General features: G+C 32.2%; 1 protein-coding gene and 1 pseudogene across 1 annotated transcript in view; both read left to right on the forward strand.

The window, feature by feature from the left end:
• The window catches only part of SLC30A9 (solute carrier family 30 member 9), a 70844-nt gene that overhangs the window by 38590 nt on the left and 8847 nt on the right, over positions 1–23407 (forward strand). Inside the window, exons 10-17 of the mRNA XM_039845104.1 lie at positions 5708–5763; positions 8183–8318; positions 11143–11182; positions 11986–12057; positions 14443–14550; positions 16827–16992; positions 21238–21367; positions 22755–22868. Of these exons, the coding sequence (XP_039701038.1) occupies positions 5708–5763; positions 8183–8318; positions 11143–11182; positions 11986–12057; positions 14443–14550; positions 16827–16992; positions 21238–21367; positions 22755–22868 (822 nt within the window). The remainder of the gene's footprint in view (positions 1–5707; positions 5764–8182; positions 8319–11142; positions 11183–11985; positions 12058–14442; positions 14551–16826; positions 16993–21237; positions 21368–22754; positions 22869–23407) is intronic.
• LOC120588443 (uncharacterized) lies at positions 10576–10694 on the forward strand (annotated as a pseudogene).

Consider the following 23407-nt stretch of genomic DNA (forward strand, 5'->3'; position numbering starts at 1 on the left):
GTTGAACCTCTGTGATCTCTCTTGATTTTTGCTTGGAGGCACATTTGGGATAGTGGAACCGGAGTGGAGATAATAGTCTCATTAAGTTGAGAAGGCAAAAATAAAATTTAGCGAGTCTGAGGAGGCTAGAAATTACAAGGCAGAGTTCCACAGAGGAGGGAGGTTGGCAGACAAGTCTAGGAAAGTCTACATGGAGTTTTCCTTGAGTGAGTCTTTGTTGAATGTTAAATTACACAAGTGTAGGGTAAGACCAGCAGGGAGCATTAAGCTGAGTAACTCCTAGAGTACTCTCAAAGGGCTAGGATACATCAAGTTCGGACTATGTGAAAATAGAATCCTCATTGATTACACAGGCCAGTAGAAGGGTCAAAACTTAGTAGAGGGCTAAATTATCTTTGGTGCAAAGGCTATTCTAGAACCTCCCTAACAAGGCTCTAAAAAGTCAAGCTGATCTGCAGGTAACTTAATCTGCCAGAATAAAGCCCGAGACTCTATAAGAAAAACAGCAAAATCATAACACTCAGTATAACATTTACAATTTCAGCATTTTTTTTATAAGTAGTAGACAGCCAAGAAGCAGAAAATTCGACTTAAAACCAGGAAAAAAATTAGTTAAGACTCAATTGGCATATGATAGAATTAGCAGACCAGGATGTTAAATGGGTATTGCAACTACATGCATGTGTTGAAAGGAAAACATGAATATATTGACAAGAGAAATGGAAGATATAAAAAAGAACTAAATGGAGCTTTTAGAACTGAAAAATATATCTGATATGAAAAATTGACTGTATGGAGTTAATAGCAGATTAGACCCTGGAAAAAATTATCACTGAACTTAAATATATGGCAGTAGAAAACATTCATATATAACAGTAGAAAACATTCATGCTGAGGAAAAAAGAGGAAAAAGGATTGAAAAAAATGAAGGGAGCTTCAGTGACTTGTGGAAGAAATAATACCAATAGTACACAAACTTATAAAGAAGAAAGAAATGCTTTTCAACTCCTCTAATAAGGCCAGCATTACCTCATTGATACCAAAACCTTACACAGATGTTCCAAGAAAGAAAAATACAAGTCAGTATCCCTCACGAACATACATGCAAAAATCCTTAAAATATAATCATATTGAATCTAGCAATATATAAAAATGATAATATGTCATAATCAAGTGAGCATTCTAGGAATATATGGTTAGTTCAGTATCCAAAATCAATAGGTATAGAAGGCTAATATGCAAAGATCATTTCATTTCTACTATCAGCAAACAATGTAATTTTTAATAAATTTTATTTATAGTAATATTAAATACTTAGGAGTAGATTTAATGACAGATGTGTAAGATCTTTACTCAAAGACTCGAAATATGAGTGGGAGAAATTAAAGAAAACCTAAAGAAATGGAGAGATATACCATGTTCATGAATTGGATGCCCTGGTGTTAATGTCAGATATCACTAAATCTATAGATTTAATACAACTCCATTATCACAGCAGACTTTTTAAAAAATAGAAATTGACAAACTGAATAAATTCTAAAATTTACATGGAAATGCAAAGAACCCAGAATATTCAAAGCAATCTTGAAAAAAAGGCGGGGGAGGTGGGGGGTGGGAATTTAGAAGACTTCAAAACTTATAGAGCTACAATAATTAAGACAGTGTGAGGTATTGGCCCAGGGATTGACAGACCAGTGGATCTGAATAGAGGATCACAGTTACATCGTCAGTTGATTTTTGACAAAGGCACCAAAGCAATTCAGTGAAATTATTGAAGAAAGAAAACTCTCTTCGACAAAATGGTGCTGGAAAAATTGGATATCCTTATAGAAAAAAACAAAGGACTTTAACCCCCACCTCAGACCATATACAAATTTGAGGTGGGCCATAGACCCAAATGTAAGAGCAAAAAGCAAGTATTCTAGAAGAAAACCTAGGAGAATATCTTCTTTGGTTAGGTAGAAATTTTTTAAACAGGACACAGAAAACCATTAAAAATACAAATTAAAACTTCATCAAAATGTAAAAAGCTTTTATTAAAAGACATTTCTTAAGAAAATAAATAGATAAGACACAGAATGGGAAGAAATATTTACATATAATCTGACAAAGGACTGGTATCCAAGTCCTTGTCAAATAAAGAACTTCTGTAACTCAGTATTAAAAAGACAACCCAATTTTTTTTAAGAGGCTCAATATTCGCACAGGTACTTCACAAATAAAGATGCACGAATGGTGGCCAATGGACACATGAAAAAATGTTTAACACCATTAATCATTAGGAAATGTATATTAAAATCCCAAGAAGACATCTCTACATATCTGGTATAATGACTAAAATTAAAAACCCTGACAACCAAATGTTGGTGAAGATGTGGAGCAACCAGACTTTTCAGACATCGCTGGTGGAGTGTAGAATGTTAAACCACTCTTGAAAACATTTGTCAGTTTCCTATAAACATATGCCTATTGTATAACTTAGCAGTTCTTAGTATTTACCCAGGAAAAATGGGAATGACTGTCTACAAAGACATGTATAAGAATGTTTCCAGTACCATTACTTATGGATAGAAATCTAGAATTAGCTCAAATGTCCAACAGGGAAGAGGTAAACAAATTGTGGTGCAGTATACTCATATAATGGAATATTATGTAGCAATAAAAAAAATGGAGTACTTATCCAGTCAGAAGCATATATCCAACCATATGCTGGATAAAAAGGTGAACACAAAAGAATACTCGAACAATTATGTTTATGTGAAGTAGAACTTGAATCTTTGGTTAAAAAAGTCAGAAAAATGGTTACATCTGATGTAGGGGAGCACTGACTAAAAAGAGGTACAAGAGAACTTTTTGAGGTATCTTTATAGGAATATATATTTCAGATTTGTGGAATTTTCAAAACTCAACTGTACGTTCAGGATTTGTGCATTTCATTGTGTGTGAATTTTAATTCAGAATTTAAAGTTTTCATACATGATTACTATATAGAGATTTGATAATAAAGAATTAGTATTAATTTTTAAAAGTATGATAATGGCCTTGTGACTCTATTTTCTAAAAGACTTAGTTTTTTAGAGAGTCATCCAAAATATTTAAAAATCAAATGATCTGATGCTTGGAATTTACTTCAAAGTATTCATGGGGGAGTAGATATGGTTGAGATAAAACAAATGTGGTCAAACATTTGTAATTGTCAAAGCCAAGTGACAGATGACTTGGGTTTATTGACTATTCTGTTGTTTTATCCATCCATTTGTATATTAGAAAATTTCCATAAAATAAAGTACAAAAAGATATTATATAGATCGTGATCATATTTTTAAGCACACACACACATGCCCTCTCTGAAATCTGGTACTGTCTTTGTATACAGAAGCAACATTAAAAATTATATACAGTTGTATATAAAACCAGTCTGAAACATACTCCAAACTCTTAAAGGATTCTGTCTCTTATACTATTTGAATTTCGAGCATGTGTGAGTTTTGTAACTAGAAAAAGTAATTTTTGTAACAGATTGAACAGCAGTAGAGTTAAATAAAAGCTGAGACCACATGATATCAAGTGCTTTGAGAATTCCTTGATTGAGTAGTTTGTCTTCAAGAGTGGTCAGAAAGGCTTTGATGAAAAAGATTTCAGCTGGGCCTTACTGAATAGATGTTAATTGTATTTCTCATATCCTTTTGAGACCTAAAATATTTTTAAAAATTTAATTCATTGTAACATTTTTATGCCATAGTAATTTTATCTTTGTATCTTGAGGGATTAAAACATCTCCAACTTTTAAATAAGACTTGTGTCTCTAATGGTACCTAGTTTTACACTTTCTATGACAGTTCATTTGGGAAAACTTTTCTGCTGAATAACACCCAGTATATTATTTAGTATTAATTTATATGAACTTATTGAGCACTTGAGTTTGCAGTGTTGTGTTTAGAAGAAGACACAGTCCTTGCTCTGTCCTCTGTAATCAGGTCATACACGCAAAACAACTAGAAAGATATTCCAAGGTAACATTTAAGCAGTTGCATGATAGTATGATACTGAAGGAAAGGTGATTATGGAGGGGGAAGCATTAATGATGCTTCTTAGCCAATAGATGTTAGTATTAATGTTGTAAACCAAACAAATGTAGGTTATATATATGCATATGTATTATATTTAATACATAAACACGTAAATAGCAGAAAAAGGCCTGGAAGGGCACACATCAGACATAACTGATGCTACCTTACCTCTGAGGAAGAACAGGATAAGGGAGTCTGTGATATATTTTTTCCCCCTCTTTAATGTCCCCTGCCCCCAACTTCCACCCCTGACTTATAGATGTTGCCATTTCCCCTTAGGAACTGGTTCTCTGAAGGTGGGGCATCTCCTCCCACACGCTCGTGTTGTGCACCCGAGGCCTGGCACCCCCGGCACACTCAGGGGGCCTGGTGCACCCAGGGCATGGTCTGTGGCTCCACCTGGGGCATGAACCCAGGACCTTCTGCGTGTAAAGCAGTCGTGCTAACCACTACACTACAGAGCCACCCCTGTGATATTTTTATAAGAGCTAATAAGTATGGTTCATATTCAATTTATAAAATACTTGGTAATATTCCACACTTTGTTATACAGCCATCTGACTATTAAGGAAATTAAAAATGATTGAATACTCATTGACTATTTAATAAACATAAACATACACATGGTATGAATTAATGAATATTTCAGTTTTAATGTACAGGTTTAAAAATTACATGTCCTCCTTGATTTACTCTCATTCTCTTAGTTTAATTCACTGAAAAGCCATCATCTGTCTTTTGAATAGTTTTAACCCTCTTTTCCTTTGGAATCCAGTAGAAAAGAACTTGTAGCATTCTGTGTATTTACGGTAGGATTTTTGATATCAAAACTTAAAAAATCATGCTTTCATTTTTGCCATATTTACTTTACGTTTTCTTTTTCTTTCTTTCTTTCTTTTTTTTTTTAAGAAATCTTAGCTATAGCTCCATCTTCCCTCCATAGTCCCTCCTTCCACACCCCAGGTAATCACTGCTCTGTATACATTGATATGTATACTTCCTATGCATAGTTTTGCAGTTCTACTAGAAATTTATGTATCCATACATACTACATACTGTTTAAAATTTTGTCTTATATAGCTATACAAGTTATTCTTCATATAAAAAACAGATATAAATTACCTTAATCCTAATTCTCTCCTCAGAAGTATAAATATAGTTAAATTTGTGTTCTTCTAGACCTTTTTCTGTGCTTTACATTATATGTAGATTATAAAAATTACAAAATGTAAGTTCTTCTGTACTGTACATACTATTCCTAAACTTGCTTTTTTCTCTTACACTTAATGGTATGTTAGGAGCTTTTAGCATGTCAGTACATGATGCTGTATCCCAGCTCCATTCTTTTAAACTGTTATAGAAGTGATTTATGATTTGATTATACCATCATTTGTTTTGCCATTTCTCAATATGTATTTTTAGGTTGCTTTCACATTTTTCATCTTTATAAGCAATGATATTTTGAACCTCTTTGGATTCATCTTTCTCTCAGGTAAGTATTAGAAACCAGAATTGCTAGGCTGTTGAACATGTGTATGTTATTTCTTGTCATAGTCAGATTGCACCCTCCAGATAGGTTTTTACCACATTGTTCTCCCCATCTTGCTAATGATTATTTACCTTTTTTTCCTTCATAGGGTTTACTAGCAGTGGGCATCAGTAAGTCTATTCAAACACCAGATCCTACTCATCCGTAAGGACATTGCCTTTATTTTGTTTTTGTTTGTTTTGGTGGCAAGTCATAAAAGTAAAGCTACTGAATTTTAGAATCTCCTGTTTATACACCTGTAATTTTGTGTTAAAAGATTTGGTCATGTCTTCCACTGCTATGTCAAAGTAAATTTAAGATATAATTTGAAAATGGAGTTTAAGTATTCTTATGTTTTATAATATAGCATAGAGATCTTGTTCTTTTTATATTTGATAATTAAAAACAAAGTATATATTTTGATCTTAGAGTTCTGTATTATTGGTCAAAGGGAACATATTCCAAATTTAAACTAATAGGCCACTCAATCTGAAAATCTTAGTGATAACTTTTAGTAAACCTATGTTTTATTTTAATCCTCCTGTTATGATTTGGAAATAGTATTCTGTCAGTATTTCATATTAATTATTTGTAAAATGAGTATGCTTTTTAGAATATATTATTTTGAATTATATCAGGTTTTTTGTTGTTGCTTCTAACATGACCAGTTAAAACTTAGGAATTCCACATGTATTAGTTTTTAAACATGTTTCAGTAGTAGAATTTGATCAATCTTAAGGCCAAAAAGAATGCACTTTTATTTCTGTAAAGGAGTCTGCCTTTATGCTTTATATAAATGCCTTTCTTTACTTGAAAGGAGGACACTACCGTTTTCTTATAAATAACATTTTCAACATCCTGGAGCTATCAGTAAGCTAGTATAGTGAACAGCTAGCTTTCTTGTCTGCAAATTACACATCATTTACAATATTTTACTATCTCAAGAAAAATTTTTTTCCTGATCAGTTTTATAGACCAAAAATTTAAAAAAGGGTAAAATTTTAGGTTATGACGATTTCTTCTCAAGGTATTCATTAATCTACATGAGTGCTGCCCAATAGAATTTTCTAAAAATCTGTTCACTATGATAGTTACTAGCTACATGTGGCTGTTGAGTACTTGAAATGTACTGGTACAATTGAAGAACTACATTTAAAATTTTATTTAGTTTTTACTAATTTAAATTTAAGTAGCCTTTTGTGACTAATGAGTTATTTTGCATAGTGCAGATCTATAGAATTAAAATTTTCAGTAAGAACCTATGAATTCCTTCAAAACACATAAAATAAAAGTAATGACATTTAATTTAGACCTTAATTTGCTTTAACTTAAATAAATACGTACATCCTATTTTACTTTGGGTGGAAACTTTAGAAGACAGTAAATTTTTCTAAGTCAAGCTGGTAGAACACTGTCACATCTATAAACTCTAAGAATTCCCTTTGTCAGGATTACATTTTTCCAAGAGATTAAAAATTGATTTTAAATAAGAATTCTTGTTTAAAAACAGAAATAGACTCATAGATGTAGAGAACAAAATGGTTGTCAGGTGGGAGGGGGGTGGGGGGGATGGATGAAAAAGGCGAAGGGATTAGGAAGTACAAATTGGTAGTTATGACATAGTCAAGAGAATGTAAAGCACAACATAGGGAATATAGTCAATATTGTAATAACTGTATAGCATCAGGTGGTTACTAGACTAATTGGGGAACAGAGTACTTCATAAATTATGTAAATGTTTAACCACTGTACTGTACACCTGAAACTAATGCAAAATAATATTGAATGTCAACTAATTGAAAATAAATGAAAAAAGAAAAAATTCTTGCTTAAATTTTCATGTGCCAGAGAGTATCATAAAGTTTATGTAAATTTCCCAGGAAATATTTTTAATACTGAGTGATTCTTTTCCTTTTACAGTGTATCATATTTTTGAACTTCTTAATACTCAGTATTTTATTGGTGCATACAGTAATACAAAATAGTACATGTAATGACCAAAGATGCTTGAAAATAATTGAGATTAAAAAAAAAATTTATCATTAAAACACCCAGAAAACTGAACCTGTTAGTCCTAATAATAGTAATCAGTTGCTATGTATTAAACTAATCAGAACCAGCAACAAATTTCCAGCATCCAATTATAGGTAATATAAATCACTGATTGGCTGTATAAGAAGACCAAAATAATTCAATTAGGAGCTAAATTACAAAGAAATTTAAGTGTTATCCTGTTCATTAAACATCTGAATGCATTTTTAAAATGATTAATTTTAAAAGTATTTGTGGCACATAATTGTAAAGTATCACTACTAAATCAAAACAGATTGTATGGAAAAAGAATTAGAAAATACCTGGATTAAATCATATGCACTCTTTATTTTCAAAGATCTTATAGTTTTTCCACTTTATTCATTGATTTTCTGATTAGATTTGAATTTGGCACTTACACTTTACTTAAATATAAAATGATAATATCTTAATCTTGTAAGAATTTTTTTTGTATGTTTTTCATTGACCCAGGAGACATATTTTGAAAGGAAATCATTTGTATGTATTATAAACTATCATTTTTATATTTTAGGTATGGATTTTCAAATATGCGCTATATTGCTTCACTAATTAGTGGTGTTGGTATTTTCATGATGGGTGCAGGATTATCTTGGTACCATGGAATCATGGGATTGCTTAATCCTCAACCAATGGAATCCCTTCTCTGGGTAAATTTTTTCCTCCTCAGTTTTGAAATAATATAAAATAGTGTTTAAGTACAGTAAAATACCTTTGTAATATTGATATTAAGGAATGGGGCTAACATATACCTTCTTGATTGTGTCATATAGGATTATGTATCTATAGTTGTGCTTTTTAGAGTATGACTGAACATGACCTCTAAATCCATACAATTCAATGATGTTGAACATGAATATCTCCATAGGTACAATTAGTAAGCACTCTGTCTCCTTGGTTAAAATATTGAGCAGTTTCATTAATTTCCATAATTTCTGTTGAAGAATAAGAATAATCTGTCAGTAACTGAAATATACAGTGTCATGTGCTAGTCATACTTTGGAATTGTATTTAAAGGCGAAGCTTCTCTTTTTCCTCCTCCTAATAGGAAGCCTTCACTGGAGGAATGGTAGGGTGGGAGCATGGTCACTTTATTTTCCCACCCAAGCTTCTACTCTTTTCTCCTACTCCCTAGATTGCCTTTGGCATCACCGAAGGTAGGGAGGGATAGATGACAAGAAAGTACTTCTGTACTAGCATCAAGGTCATTTTGCACTGGTTTCCTCTGTCCTTTGTAGAGATTTAAAGCTGTTCCTCTCCCCACCCCACCCCCTCACCCCGCTTTAATGGGCACTTCTTGGAGATTACCCTTCTTGGCCACTCTGACTTTAGCTTCCTTGACAAGCACAAATTGCTCATGTAGTGCTCTCTGTTAGTTTCTGCATCTCGTGGTGTAACCCCATACTTTTTCTGCTGAGGTTGCTTTGCATTTGGCAAGAAGCCTCTTGGGTAGACCCCTACTCAGAATTCCATGTCAGGCCCTACGTGTTCTGAGTGCAGTTTTTTTTTCCCCCTAAACCCGGTCATCTACTCTGCTGACATAGCAAATATCAGTTAGTAGACTTGCCTAAAAATTTATTTTTCAGGTGTATGTTAGACACAGTTCACTGCAATCTCTAACCTTTAGGGACATACATCCAGCTTTCTGAGCAGTCTCAACAGCTCAACAGCTTTCTCCAAAGAAATCTTCACTTTTGGCCTCCTTAACCTCAGCTCCACTTACATAGGCTAGTGGGTATAGAGCTAAGAGTTGTAAAACCAGGTCTGGTTCACCTTCTGTGCAAGATGGTATAGCACTTCATTTTAGAATGTGGAGGTACTTGTAACCTACTTTGTTTTCAACTGGAATGAATCTCATTTTAACATCTTTGTTACACCTATACACCTAAATAGTAACAAGCCTATTAAATTAGTATTTTTCTACAATTTTTATTAACTAATTTCTTATCATAATCATTTCATATAATTAAAATGAATAAAGGTTTGGCTACTTTATAGATATCTCATTACCGTAGCATTCATCTAATTTGTACAATATTACTTTATAGAGGCAAAGAAGTCTGTGGCTCTGGAGATAGGGATTGATTATTAGATTTTCAATTGTGTATAAGTTTTAAAGCTTTCAGAAGCTCTTGTATCTTTTAGTAATGAAATAGGGCTCCATCAGACTACAATTCTGTTAATAAATAATGGATTGGACACACCATAGACCAATTTATATTTATTAGGTATTATCTTGGAATCTTGGCTTGTATACGGTGTCTCCCTTTATTGGGTGATAAATGTGTTTTAAATCCTTTCTGGAAGGAGATAGACAATTAAAAAGAATTATTGGGAAGTTTAGTTACTATATTTCAGATTGGCAGCATGATTCATTAGAAAGAGCCTAAAACTGAGACTGGAAAGCCTGTATTCTAGTTCTTAACTGTGGTATCATTTCTGTGTACTCAAGCAAATCACATAGCCTTAACAGAATTACAAGAGTGTTGGACTTGAGTTCAAAATTTTCAAACCTCTATTTTAGGGAAGCCTAGGGGTCCAAAAAGGTAATGTTGAAAATTCTACAGATGTTTGGTTTGAATTTCATTTAAAAACTTTTTAAATTTATGTTGCTAGGTTAACTCTTTCTATGTACCTTGAATTAAAGTTGCTCTTGATATCTTCATTTAATTCAAGAATATCCTGGGACTGAAAGAAAAATGTGTTTTAAAAAATTGATTACTGTTCATAGCTACTTGTCTTTTCAAATTCAAATCAGGATTCAGAAAAGATTCTCTTGGTGCTGGGCATCCAGACAAGTCCAGAAGTTGCTTGGGTATGGGTGTGGATCTTACTGCATCTGATATCCATAACCCCAGATTTCAAATCTTTGTGTTCATTTTGAACTTTAAAAAAAATGTTTATACTGTCTATGGCCATGCTACCCTGAACAAGCCCGATCCCATCTGATCTCAGAAACTAAGCAGGGTTGGGCCTGGTTAGTACATGGACGGGAGACCACCTAGGAAGACCAGGTGCTCTAGGCGTAAAAATTAAGGGATTGTAAACTGACCAAGGTCCTTGCAATCTGTGAGGTCAACCAAAGGTTGCCTCACCTAAAAAATAAAAATAAAATTTTAAAAAAGTTTGTACTAATTAAGTAATTCTTGCATCTTTTATATCATGAATTTAGCTTAGGTCATGGTATTACATTCTGTAGAATAATATAGATAATGTATACATTATATATGTTATACATGTCTTCTAAGTATTAAAAAATGAGATGACCATCAGATTTTTAAGCTGCTCTTTTCTTATCTGAAAATACCATCTATCTCATTTTTCCTCATTTGAGCTGTTTCCCATCAAAACCTTTATCTGGCTTAGATTCAAATTTATGTTTTCCATTTTAAACATTACGAACTATATGCATGAACAGTTGTGATTCTTTAGCAAAATATTAACTTATGCTTTATTTTAATATTTATTTTCTAGGCATATTGTATTTTAGCAGGATCACTGGTATCTGAAGGAGGTATGTACTGTCATAGTATTTATTCTTAATTTGGTAATATATATTCAGCAGTCCATTATTATAGATTACTAAGTTCCATCAATTTAAGAGAACTGTGGAAATAGGAACAGTAGACAAATAGCTTTGTCTACATATGGGAGTAAATTCTTTATACAGTATACTGTAGTTCTTGTAATGGTGAGGGCAAGGGAAAAGCTTTTTTTGTTTGTTTGTTTTTGAGTACCGTGTCATAAATCTTAGAACATTTAAAATGGAATATAAAAACATAACTTATATACTGAGTTTTTAAAAATCAGGTTTAAGTAGTGTTCATCAGAGGCTATCTCTTTTTGCAATACAGATATTTCTAAGTTCTTGCAAGGTTCAGCTATAACAGTATTATGACAGAAATGCTATCATGTATGAAACTGCCTAATTCACTGCTTTACTCATAGTATGTTTACTTCTGAAACATTGTCATTTTCTATGCATAGTGTTTCCTTCATCTTTGACAGTTTGACTACCTCCCTCAAATGATTGGGAGGATCAAAAGTTCTTGTGCTGCCTGTGGTGCCTGCCAAATAGTAGCTATCCAATAAATTAAGGCTCTTGTTATAATAGTATTTAAATTATGGTTTAGAATTATTATGGGGTTCATTATATTGTGATGGCTAATTGGGATCTTGATAATGACTAATACAGAACTTTTTCTTATTGCCAAATCTGGCATTAAAGTGTTGTGCATATTTATTTATTTTTTGAGGTGCCATCTTTACAGTTCAGAGGCATGAAGTTTCTCGCTAATATGAATGCTTTTCTTTCAGCAACACTTCTTGTTGCTGTAAATGAACTTCGTAGGAGTGCTCGGGCCAAAGGAATATCATTTTACAAGTATGGTATGTATTTTAGAAACCAGTTATATTATTTCATCTCCTTTATTTGCTTAAATTGCCTAGTGCTATTGCTTTTTTCCTTACTGATGTGTACAAAAAATATCTCAGTGTCTTCCCTATGTGTAGCCCTTACATCTGTATCAGCTCTTTAAAAAAGAGAAATGTAGGAACTAAACTGAAGGACCTTGGACTTAAAGAGGATTTTATCAATTTGACCTCAAAAGCAAAGGAAGTAAAAGCTAAAATAAATTAGTGGGACTACATCAAACTAAAAAGCTTCTGCTCAACAAAAGAAACTGTCAACAAGGTAAAGAGACAACCATCCGAGTGGGAAAATATATTTGCAAGCAATGCCTCCAATAAGGGCCTAATATCCAGAATATACAAAGAACTCATATAACTCAATAACAACAAAAACACAATTTGCAAGCAATGCCTCCAATAAGGGCCTAATATCCAGAATATACAAAGAACTCATATAACTCAATAACAACAAAAACACAAACGATCCAATCAAAAAATGGGCAGAGGACCTGAACAGACACTTCTCCCAAGAAGACATACAAATGGCCAAAAATATGAAAAGATGCTCAACATTGCTAGCTAATAGGGAAATGCAAATCAAAACCACAATGAGATAACATCTCACACCTGTTAGAACAGATATACTCAACAGGATGAGTAATAACAAATGTTGGAGAGGATGCGGAAAAAAAAGAACCCTTATACATGGCTGGTAGGACTGCAAATTGATACAGCTACTATGGAAAACAGTATGGAGGTTCCTCAAAAAACTAAGAATCTATCTACCATATGATCCAGCAATCCTTCTACTGGGTATTTACCCCAGAGACTTGAAAACCCATATCCAAAAAAATATTTGCACACCAATGTTCATAGAAGCATTATTTACAGTGACCAGGACATGGAAGCAACCAAAGTGTCCTACGATAGATGATTGGCTAAAGAAGCTGTGGTACATAGATACAATGGAATATTGCTCAGCCATAAGAAGAGATAAAGTACTGCCATTTGTGACAACCTGGATGGACCTCGAGATAATCATGCTAAGCGAAATAAGCCAGACAGAAAATGTTGAAAATCACATGATATCACTTATATGTGGGATATAAACCCAAAAGCAACAAATGAGCAGGACGAACAGACGGACAAATGGACTATAGGCTAGTGGTTACCAGAGTACTATAGACTAGTGGTTACTAGTAGGGTGGGGTTGGAGCAGGGAGGTAGATGGGATATAGGAGATCAAATATAGGGTTTAGGGGGAGGGCGAAGTGGGTCAAGAAGATCAAATATGGTAACTAAAGGAAACTGGACTTTGGGTGGTAAACAATAGAATATACAGATGTCAAATGATAATGTATACGTGAAAATTGTGTAATTGTATTAACCAATGTTACCCCAATAAACAAATAAAAAATAAGTTTTGAAGAGGATGTGGAAAAAAGGGAACACATATACTCTTGGTGGGTGGGAATGTAAATTGGTGCAGCCACTATGAAAAACAGTATGGAGATTCCTCAGATAATTAAAAATAGAACTACCAGATAGCCCAGCAATTCCACTTCTGAGTATTTATCCAAAAGATATGAAAACACTAATTCAAAAAGACACATGGACCCCTATGTTCATTGCAGCATTATTTATAATAGCTACAATATGAAAGCAACCTAGGGTGTCCATCGATAGTCAAATGCATGAAGAAGAAGTGAGCCTTAAGGATGAAATATTGTCATGGATCTTGGATGGGCCTTGACGGTACTATGTTAAGTGAAGTAAGTCTGAGGGAAAAAGACAACAATCTTATGATTTCACTCCTATGTGGAATATAAAACAAACAGAAAGAAAGGAATAAACAAAAACTCATAGATACAGAAAACAGATTGGTGGTTACCAGAAGGGAAGTGGGATGGGGAGAAAGCAAAATGGGTAGAGGTCAGGGAGGGGTCAAATGTATGGTGACAGATGAAAACTAGACTCCTGGTGATGAGCATGCTATAGTGTATACAGATATTGAATTATGTTGTACACATGATACTTGTATAATGTTATTAAGCAATGTTACCTCAATAATAAAAAAGACCTTAAAAAATAAAGAAGAAATGTAATTTGAACATGAATACTTTATATTTGGATGATTTAAGTAAACTACAGTATTTCTGTATATGCTTATATAACTTGAGGAAGAAATTTGCACATTTAAGCCAAGAAATTAATATTTGCATTGAGCAGGGTTTTTAAAATCAGGATCTTGTACATTTTTTTATCTTAATTTATACCTTAATTTTAAATGGATACTTATGAAAATGTTACCTTAGAGCATCAAGATTTCAGAAAATTTTTCTTATTTCTCCCCCAATGATTAAGTAATGGAAAGTCGTGATCCTAGTACAAATGTTATATTATTGGAGGATACTGCAGCAGTCTTGGGAGTGATAATAGCAGCCACTTGTATGGGCCTTACTTCTATAACAGGTAAATATTTCTTAAATTACACATGATTTATTTGTACTAATATGTGAGAATTTTCTTATATATCATTGAATAATTTTAAATCAGTAGATTGTTAGATGCTAATTTTATACTAATCTAACTTATTAACTTATTTGTATAAGACATTTGGTCAGTAAAAGTGTTCAGATTGCTCTGAGTTAGGAATTTCTCTTAGTTAGAAATAAAGGCTGGTAAATAGAGTATTTCCGTAATGCTCTAAACTGTTCAAGCTGTGACTTATAAAATACACAGTCATTCTGAACTTTAACATCTTTACCTATAAAAGTATTGCTGTTTGTCATAGTGACCTCACAGGTTTACTAACAATATATGAGCGAGAACTTTAATACTTTAAAGTTCTAAATACATATGGTGGCTCTTGTTCATTTGTCTTTTCCATTATTAGTGCCAATAATAAGTGCCGTTGCTTTCCTATGTCTTTGACTCTCAAGTTGGTTCCATCCTCATTGTGGTAGCTAGTTAAGTGTTTTAAAGTCCAGTACAATACAGGTGAATGAGAAGACAGAAAAATCATTTTATTTTTATTTTCTAAAACAAAAGAAACATCTAGTGTGTGAAGACTCAAATTTCTGAGGTTTGAATTCTCTTAGAATGGAATTTCTTCCTCTGTTACTCATTTGTTCTTGCGTATTTAAAATAATATTAGGTGATGAGCTCTCACAGTTCTTCATTGTTTCTTAAAATAGTCTGAAATATGAATAGGTCTTCCTCATTTTGAAATATACATGTTAAGACAAAATCAGCATTCTCTTATGTTCACTATGATTCAGAGTATTTCTAAAAGTTTTTATTATTTTTCTAGTTGACTTTATCATTTTAGGTATTTTTTGGACCTAAATTATTTCTTAACAAAATTTTAGGCTTAAGGAAAGTGACTTGATGAATAAGTCAACTTTTAATCGATTATTTTCTTTTATATAATGATGTTAGCTGGTCAAGCTTTTAAAATTTTTATGTTTTAAGAATGAAATCTTATTTAAAGTAGTTAATTTATTTACATTAAATTATATGCCAAGAAATAAATGTTTTCCACCTGTCATTCCTGGATTTCTATGGGATTATTTATACATATATGTTTTTAAATAAAAATAATGAAATTTGGATTTCTAAAGGGCAGTATTTGATTTTGAACTCTATGATTACATACCTAGTGGTTTATGTTTTTTTGTTAGACTTTAGTACAGATAAATCAGTTTACTTTTTAGTGCTATATTTTGAGTAAACGTTAGTTAAGCTAGTATGTAAATTGAGATTTTTTAATAAAATGTATGTTTTATTATGCATTAAGAGTAAAATTTAATATTGCCATTTTATTTTTGGAATAAAAAGACTTCTAATAAAAGCCTTGTACATAAAATTTCTTATAAAGATTTAAAATGTAATATTTATTCGTGTCTGTTACATAAATTAATCTATACCTTCATAGATAGTAAATCAGCTCTTCTCATTGGTTGTGGGAGAGATGAAGCCCTAACAATCAAAGGCAATTTTTAGAATCAGAATCACTTAGAGGTCGGGAAGATACAGAATGTTAACCACCGCCTCCCCACCCTACCCCCTCCTGCCCACCACCCCTCCAGAGTTTTTGATTCACATGGTCTGGGGTGAGGCCTGAGAATTTGTATTTCTGTTAAGCTCAAGTGATACCGATGCTGCTAATCAAGGAACCACGCTTGGAGAATGCAAATGAATGAACTCTCTGTTTTTTTAAAATTTAGAATGGTATTAGCTATGTATCACTTTTGGTTGAATGAAGTAAAGGTAACCCATATAATTTTTTGTATGGCTTAATTCTCTCACAGGACCTTGCTAAGAATAAGATACAAAAATGATTATTTCTTTCAGCTTTTGATCTCACAATTATTTTGTCAACCTGGGCTAGAAAAAGTGCTACTGATATCGCTAAAGGAAATGAATTCTTTATTAAATTATTAATACATATATGAATTCTCTAATCTGGAACTGCTCTGAACCTTCACCCTTCCTTACCCATGTAATGACCAGATGCAAGAAACATATCTTAAATAATTAAACCCCATAATAGTTGTATGTAATATGAAGCAAGTTGTTTCATCCCTATTCTGTAGTATGGTGGTGAAACTATTAAGAGAATGTCATTAAAGGAATTAGAGTGAATTTCAAGTCCCTTGATTTACTGCTTCTGGTTATTTGCTCACTAATATTTATTGAACTAGTAAAACATGCTAATTTATTGACTTCTTATGTGCTTTATTTAGGCAATCCACTGTATGACAGCCTGGGATCTTTGGGTGTGGGAACCTTATTAGGTGTGGTCTCAGCATTCCTCATCTACACTAATACAGAAGCACTCTTAGGGCGATCCATCCAGCCAGAACAAGTACAACGGCTTACTGAACTCCTGGAGAATGACCCATCAGTAAGGTCAGCTTATTCCAATGATGTTGTTAAAGTTTGCAAAACCATTAAGAAATAGAAATGGTCGATAAATACTTCCAGAAGAGGTTTTGGAGCTTTAGCCTTCAGAACTTTTTAATCTATTAATTTTCACAATTGCAACCTTGCAAGAAAGCAAGTGTAAAAACCTTTAAGAAACTCCTTAAGTTTCCTTTTAAATTTTTTATATCTTTAATTTTAAGATTAAGGAACAGTAGATGATGTAATGGGAACAAAAGTTTGCAAAGTAGTTGCCTCCTTAATGTAGAACCATGTAGGTGGAACTTTCATATTTGTATTTGCCTTATATTTGTATTGTAATCACACATTGAATATATTAAATTTAAGATTTTTGTTCATGGGGAATTGATAACTAAATTAAATATAATTTATATTCCTTTTGAAAATAGACTCATTATTTTAGCTTATTTTAAAAGTTTTCCTTATAAATTTTATCTTTTAAATTACATGAGAATAAAAAACTAAAAATTTAGACAGTCAGAAAAGACACAGTTCTAGTAGTGCTTTTCAGTTGAATTCAGCAGCAGTGGGTGAAGTAGAAGGAACAGTTCTTTGAAATTCCAGTTTTTCTACTTGCTACATATATATTTTAAACTTTAACCCTTTTCCTGTTTAGGGAAAAAAGTGTAGCTTGCTGCCACTGTTAATTTAGCATCACTCATAGGAATGCTACATTTTCTACAATTTGACATTTTCAGTGATCAAGAATTACTGTATTTTGTAAATGAAAATACCACTGCTAAAAACAGAATGCTATAAATAGAATGATGTCATTGGTTTCCAAAGACTATTGATATACTAGAGCGATGTGAAAATAATAAAAGCGAGATATTTCATGGCAAACTTTGAAGGTAAAGTTAGGACTGTAATCTGTGAGTTATCTTGGAGTAAACACTGTAGCCGCGAGCACCACCAACAAGTATTCTCAGGGCAAACGAGAAATGGGTTAAAATAAAAATTTATTTTTCTTCTGTTGTAATTAAAATCTTTGTCTTTTAACAATGACCTCTGTATCTGAATCAGCAAAACAAGTGATTATTAAATTTATATTCTAAGTCCTATATGTTTAATCTTGAAAAGTAGTTTTCTAACTGGAGCAAGATTAGAAACTAAGCATTCTTAAAATCAGGGTTAGGCTTATTTAGTAACCTAATGTAAGATAATCTATAGATACATCCTTGTGATGTCTGTCTGATTTTTGTATCAAGGTAATACTGACCTTATAAAATGAGTTGGAAGTGTTCCCTCCTCTTCTGTTTTCTGGAAGAGTTTGTAAAGAATCGGTAGTGTTTTTTCTTTAAATGGTAGAATTCAGTGGTGATGTCATCTGGGTGCATAGGTTTTTCAAGTAGTTTGTTAATTACTAATTCTGTCTCTTTACTTGTTATAGTTCTGTTCAGGTCGTCTTTTTCTTGAGTCAGTTTTGGTGCTTTGTACCTTTCTAGGAATTTGTCCATTACTTCTAAGTTATCTAATTTGTTGGCACACAACGGTTCTTTGTAGTCCTTTTGATTTCTTTGGGTTTGGTAGTAATGCCTCTTTCAATTCTGATTCTAGTATTTTCAGTCTTCTCTCTTGTTTTTCTTGGTCAGTCTAGCTAAAGGCTTGTCAATTTTCTTGATCTTCTCAGAGAACTAGCTTTTGGTTGAATTCATTTTCTGTTTTTCTGTTCTCTATTTCATGAATTTCTGCTCCTAACTATATTATTTTCGTCCTTCTGCTTGCTTTAGGTTTAGTTTGCTCTTTTTCTATTGTCTTAAGATGGCTAATTAAGTTTTTTGATATCTTTCTTCTTAATATAGGCTTTTATAATTATAAATTTCACTCTAAGCTCTACTTTTGTTGCATCCTATAAATTTTGGTTATGTTGTATCTTCATTCATTTCAAAGAATTTTCTAATCTTACTTTTGATTTCTTATTTAGCCATTGCTTTTTTAGGAATGTGTTAATTTCCATGTTTGTGAGTTTCCCAGATGTCTCAGTGTAACTGATTTATTTTATTCCATTGTGGTCAGAAAACATACTTTATTATTTCTAGTCCTTTAAATTTAGTGAAGTTTGTTTTATAACCTAGAATATCATCATCTATCTTAGATAATGTTCCTTGTGCACTTAAGAATGTATATTTTGCTGCTGTTGTATGGAGTGTTACATAGATGTCCATTAGATTTAGTTGGTTTAAGTCTTCTATTTCCCTGTTGATGTTCTTGCCTAATTGTTCTATCCATTATTGGAAGTCTTCAGTTATTATTGAATTGCCTATTTCTCCTTTCATTTTTGTCAATTTTCGCTTCATGTATTTTGGTGCCCTGTTATTAGGTACATATATATTTACAATTTTGCATATATTGTTTATAATTAAAGTCTTTTAAAAAGAGCTATAAATGGAAAGACTGACTACAGCAGTTTTTTGTTTTTTGTTTTTTTTTAAATTTTCTGGAAGGGTGAAGATCTGTATATTAAATTGTTGGAAAAAATAAATGTTAGTAATCCAGAAAGTTCATACAGTTTTTTAGTTCATACAATGTATTAGTTATCTATTGCTATGTGACAAATTACCCCAAAACTCAGTGACTTAAAAAAACATTTATTACTTCACAATTTCTATTGGTCAGGAATCTGGCATGTTTACCTGGGTCCTCTACTTCAGGATTTCTCACAGACTGCCATCAAAGTGCTAGCTGGGACTGTGGTCATTTTCTGGGAATGGTTCTGCTTCTAAGCTTACTCACTTAATTATCGACGGGATTTAATATATATGTTTTTCCACATTGGCCTCTCCGACATGGCAGCTTGCTTAATCAAAGTATACAAGCTGAAAAGGCTATAGAAATTGAGGATGTAGATAAAAATCACAAATTAGTAATCTTATCTTGGAAGTGACATCTCATCACTTTGCTACTTTCTGTTGGTAAGGAGCAAGTCACTAGATCTAGCCCCCACATTCAAGAAGAGAAGATTGCACAAGGCCTCATAGGGAGTCATGACAGAAGCTGCCTATACCAGTTTTGTATCAGTAGTTAGTTATATATAAGAACATAAGGAAAAAGTATATTAGAATATTTTCAGTAGCTGCTATTCAAGTATTAGCCAAGTAATCAAATTTATTAATATTTTGTGAGGACTGAGGTAGATATGCTTGTTTTATTAATGAATAAATTATATAGCCTCTTGCCAGTATGAACTAATTTTATGTCAACTTGGACATATATAACTTTATAAATCATTAATTCTTATTTTCACCCTAGATGGTTGATAAATATGCTTCTTTATATGGATAATTTTAGACTCATTATTTAGTAAGTTGTTTGAGATCACTCAAAACACAGGGTCAAATGTTTTAAGAGTACTTGGAGTACCATTTAAGGCTTGTTTTTTCCTGGTAGCTCTCTATGCCCCCAGGATTCAGAGTGTTTTCTTATTCTCTTAGATATCCTGTAAAGAAAAGATGTTATAGTGATTACCATAGAAAGAAAGTAATTTTTCAACAGTTTTTTGGGGAAGATCAATTCTGGAGGGTTAGGGCAGAAGAGATGAAAAGCAGTTATGCCTGAGCATCTGCTTCCCTTTCTGGGAGGCAAAATGGTATAATAAAAAGACCACTCACTGGGTTTTACTATCTCAAGATCTGGGGGTGAGTCCTGGCTCTGCTGTTGAATTACCTTGGGCAAGTCACTTAAACCCCATTTGGGACAGTTTTACCTACTTTGTGAAAGCCATTCAAGAAATGCCTTCCATTTAATTGGTGCCATATTAAGCTATTTATATATGTATTGGCTTGTTACTCCCCATATCAATCCTATTATGTAGTTGTTATTAACTTTATTCTAATAAAGTACTTCACAGAGTTGTATGAAAACTTTTAAAGAAGCTATTGAAAATAGGAAAAGAGGTTTATGAGATAAAATGACTACATTGTAGAAAAACAATTTAGAGCTGGTTTTTCAAAATCTACCATCTTTATAATTCATATGTATTCAAATTACGATAAAATAATATTTAGTTTACCTCTTTGTATGGCATTATGTAAAAACACCCCAGTGGAGATTTGTTTGGAAAATGTTAGGTGGCACTTAATGGTAAACACTCTAAAAGCTGTCTTAGTCCATTTTCATCACTAGTGGAAAAAACAGTTCTAGATTTTGTGCCACTAAAGTGTTTGTGCATGTATATATGTGTATATAAATTTGTAAGCATGTTATTGATTGCAGGGCAATTCATGATGTTAAAGCCACAGATTTGGGATTAGGTAAAGTAAGATTTAAGGCAGAAGTGGATTTTGATGGACGAGTTGTTACAAGATCGTATTTGGAAAAACAAGATTTTGACCAAATGCTGCAAGTAAGTTCATGTATTTATTGTTTTCTTATAAAGCCAATGGTTAAAAAAATTACTTTTTAAGTAAAAAGAACTTTTCTTTTATAACTCATAAGGTCACTTCAGCTTTCAACTTCTTAGGGTTCCAAAATTTGACAAAGACCGTTTTATTTACTGTAGAGTGGGATGGAGGAGACAAGAAAAGCACAAACTTATTAAAGTGCTTGTTATATGCCAGGCATTTTATATATGTTATCTAACTTTTACTCTCAACAACCCTGTGAGGTAAAAATATAATATTTTCATTTTTATGTGTAGGCAGATTGAGAGACAGATTAAGTAACTTGCCTAAAATTTCAGGGCCGTAATATGGAGTCACATACGAATTTAGATCTCTGTGCTTTCAGAATCTCTGCTTTTTTATTAAGAATAGTTTAAAAGAGAATTTATAGAAGATAATATAATGAACAGTGCAGAAGTTACCACTTGCCTTTGTCAAATCTTAACATTTTACTGTACTGTATTTGCTTAAGATCTTAAAAGAAGAAATCATTACAAAAACAGTTGAAACCCTTGTTTTCTCATTTTAGATCCCATTTTCTTTCCTCTACCCTTAAAACTAACAGTTATCCTGAATTTAGTGTCTGTTATTTCTATTTATGTTTTTATACTTTTCAATATATTTTCTTAGCATAATATACAATAACATTTGGATCTTTAAAGATTGCTATAAATGGTATCATACTATATGATTACCTCTACAATTTCCTTAACAGCATGTTTTTGAAATTCTTTCATGTTAATATGTATACTTTTAGTTAACTTACTTTAATTTTATATTCCATCTCATGAATATCTAATTTATCCAGTCTTCAGTTGGTGGACATTTATATTGTTTCCATTGTTAAACTATTAGAAACATACACAATGGAATTCTCATACATGTTTCCTTGTTTGCATGTGCAAAAATTTCTTTGGGAAAATATATAGCTAGATTTAAAATAAGTGAAACATTAGGTGAACATGTCTTCATCTTCTCTAGATATTGGCAAATTTTTCTCCAAAGTGAGTTAATTTAACTTCTTCCACTAGTGCATCAAAATTCTATTCTCATTCTTACGAGACTCTATTGACAGAGTTTTAAAATTTTTGTCATCATGATAGGTGTGAAATCATATCTTGTTTTAATTTATATTTCCCTGATAGTTGTGAGGTTAATAAACATTGAAATTCATTAACTTGGGATTTCCTCTACTTGCTTCTTTGTTAATTTCTATTATTCTGACAAGTTTGCTTGAAAGTTTTTCATTTTTCATTAAACTTAATGGTGTTATAATTTTTTAAAGAAATTATCAACATACTGTGATTTTTAAAAATTTTATTTTGTTTTCTGCTATTATTTTCTTTATAGGAAATTCAAGAAGTGAAAACTTCTGAAGAACTAGAGACCTTTATGCTTAAACATGGAGAAAATATTATTGATACTTTAGGAGCTGAAGTAGATAGACTTGAGAAGGAACTGAAAGTAAGATATATTCATTATAATATAATAATGTCTATTTTTCGAGTACTCTGTGTCAGACACTATGATAATTACATCGCATGTATACTTCTCAGGAACCCCATGATATCTCTCTCTCTCTTTTTTTTAACATTTTATTTATTTGTTTGTTTGTTTAACATTTTACTCATGATATATCTTATCAGAAGCTATGGGTGAGAAAATGATCATGTTAGAGAAGTTGGATAATTTATTCAAGGAAGTAAGGGAATTGGGTTTTGAACCTAAGTTGCTGAATTCCAAATTCTATAGTTTTAGTCACTGTTTTTCTGTACTGCTTGTTTAGTTTCTAAAATAGTCAAAAAAATTTTTTTTTTTTTTTAATTTTTAGATAAGCATTTAGGAAGTTTCTGGAGAAAGGTAAAAGGGAAACTTTAGACTTTTCAAAAGTTGGAAAAAAATAGCATGAGACCTTAAACATACACATACATCTTTCTTTTAGTCCATCTGACATTATTTTATATTTTGTTTGTTTCTGTTCAGTTGGAGATCATTACAATCTA

This window comes from Pteropus medius, unplaced genomic scaffold, assembly GCF_902729225.1.
Source record: "Pteropus medius unplaced genomic scaffold, Ma_sr-lr_union100, whole genome shotgun sequence".
Taxonomy (NCBI): domain Eukaryota; kingdom Metazoa; phylum Chordata; class Mammalia; order Chiroptera; family Pteropodidae; genus Pteropus; species Pteropus medius.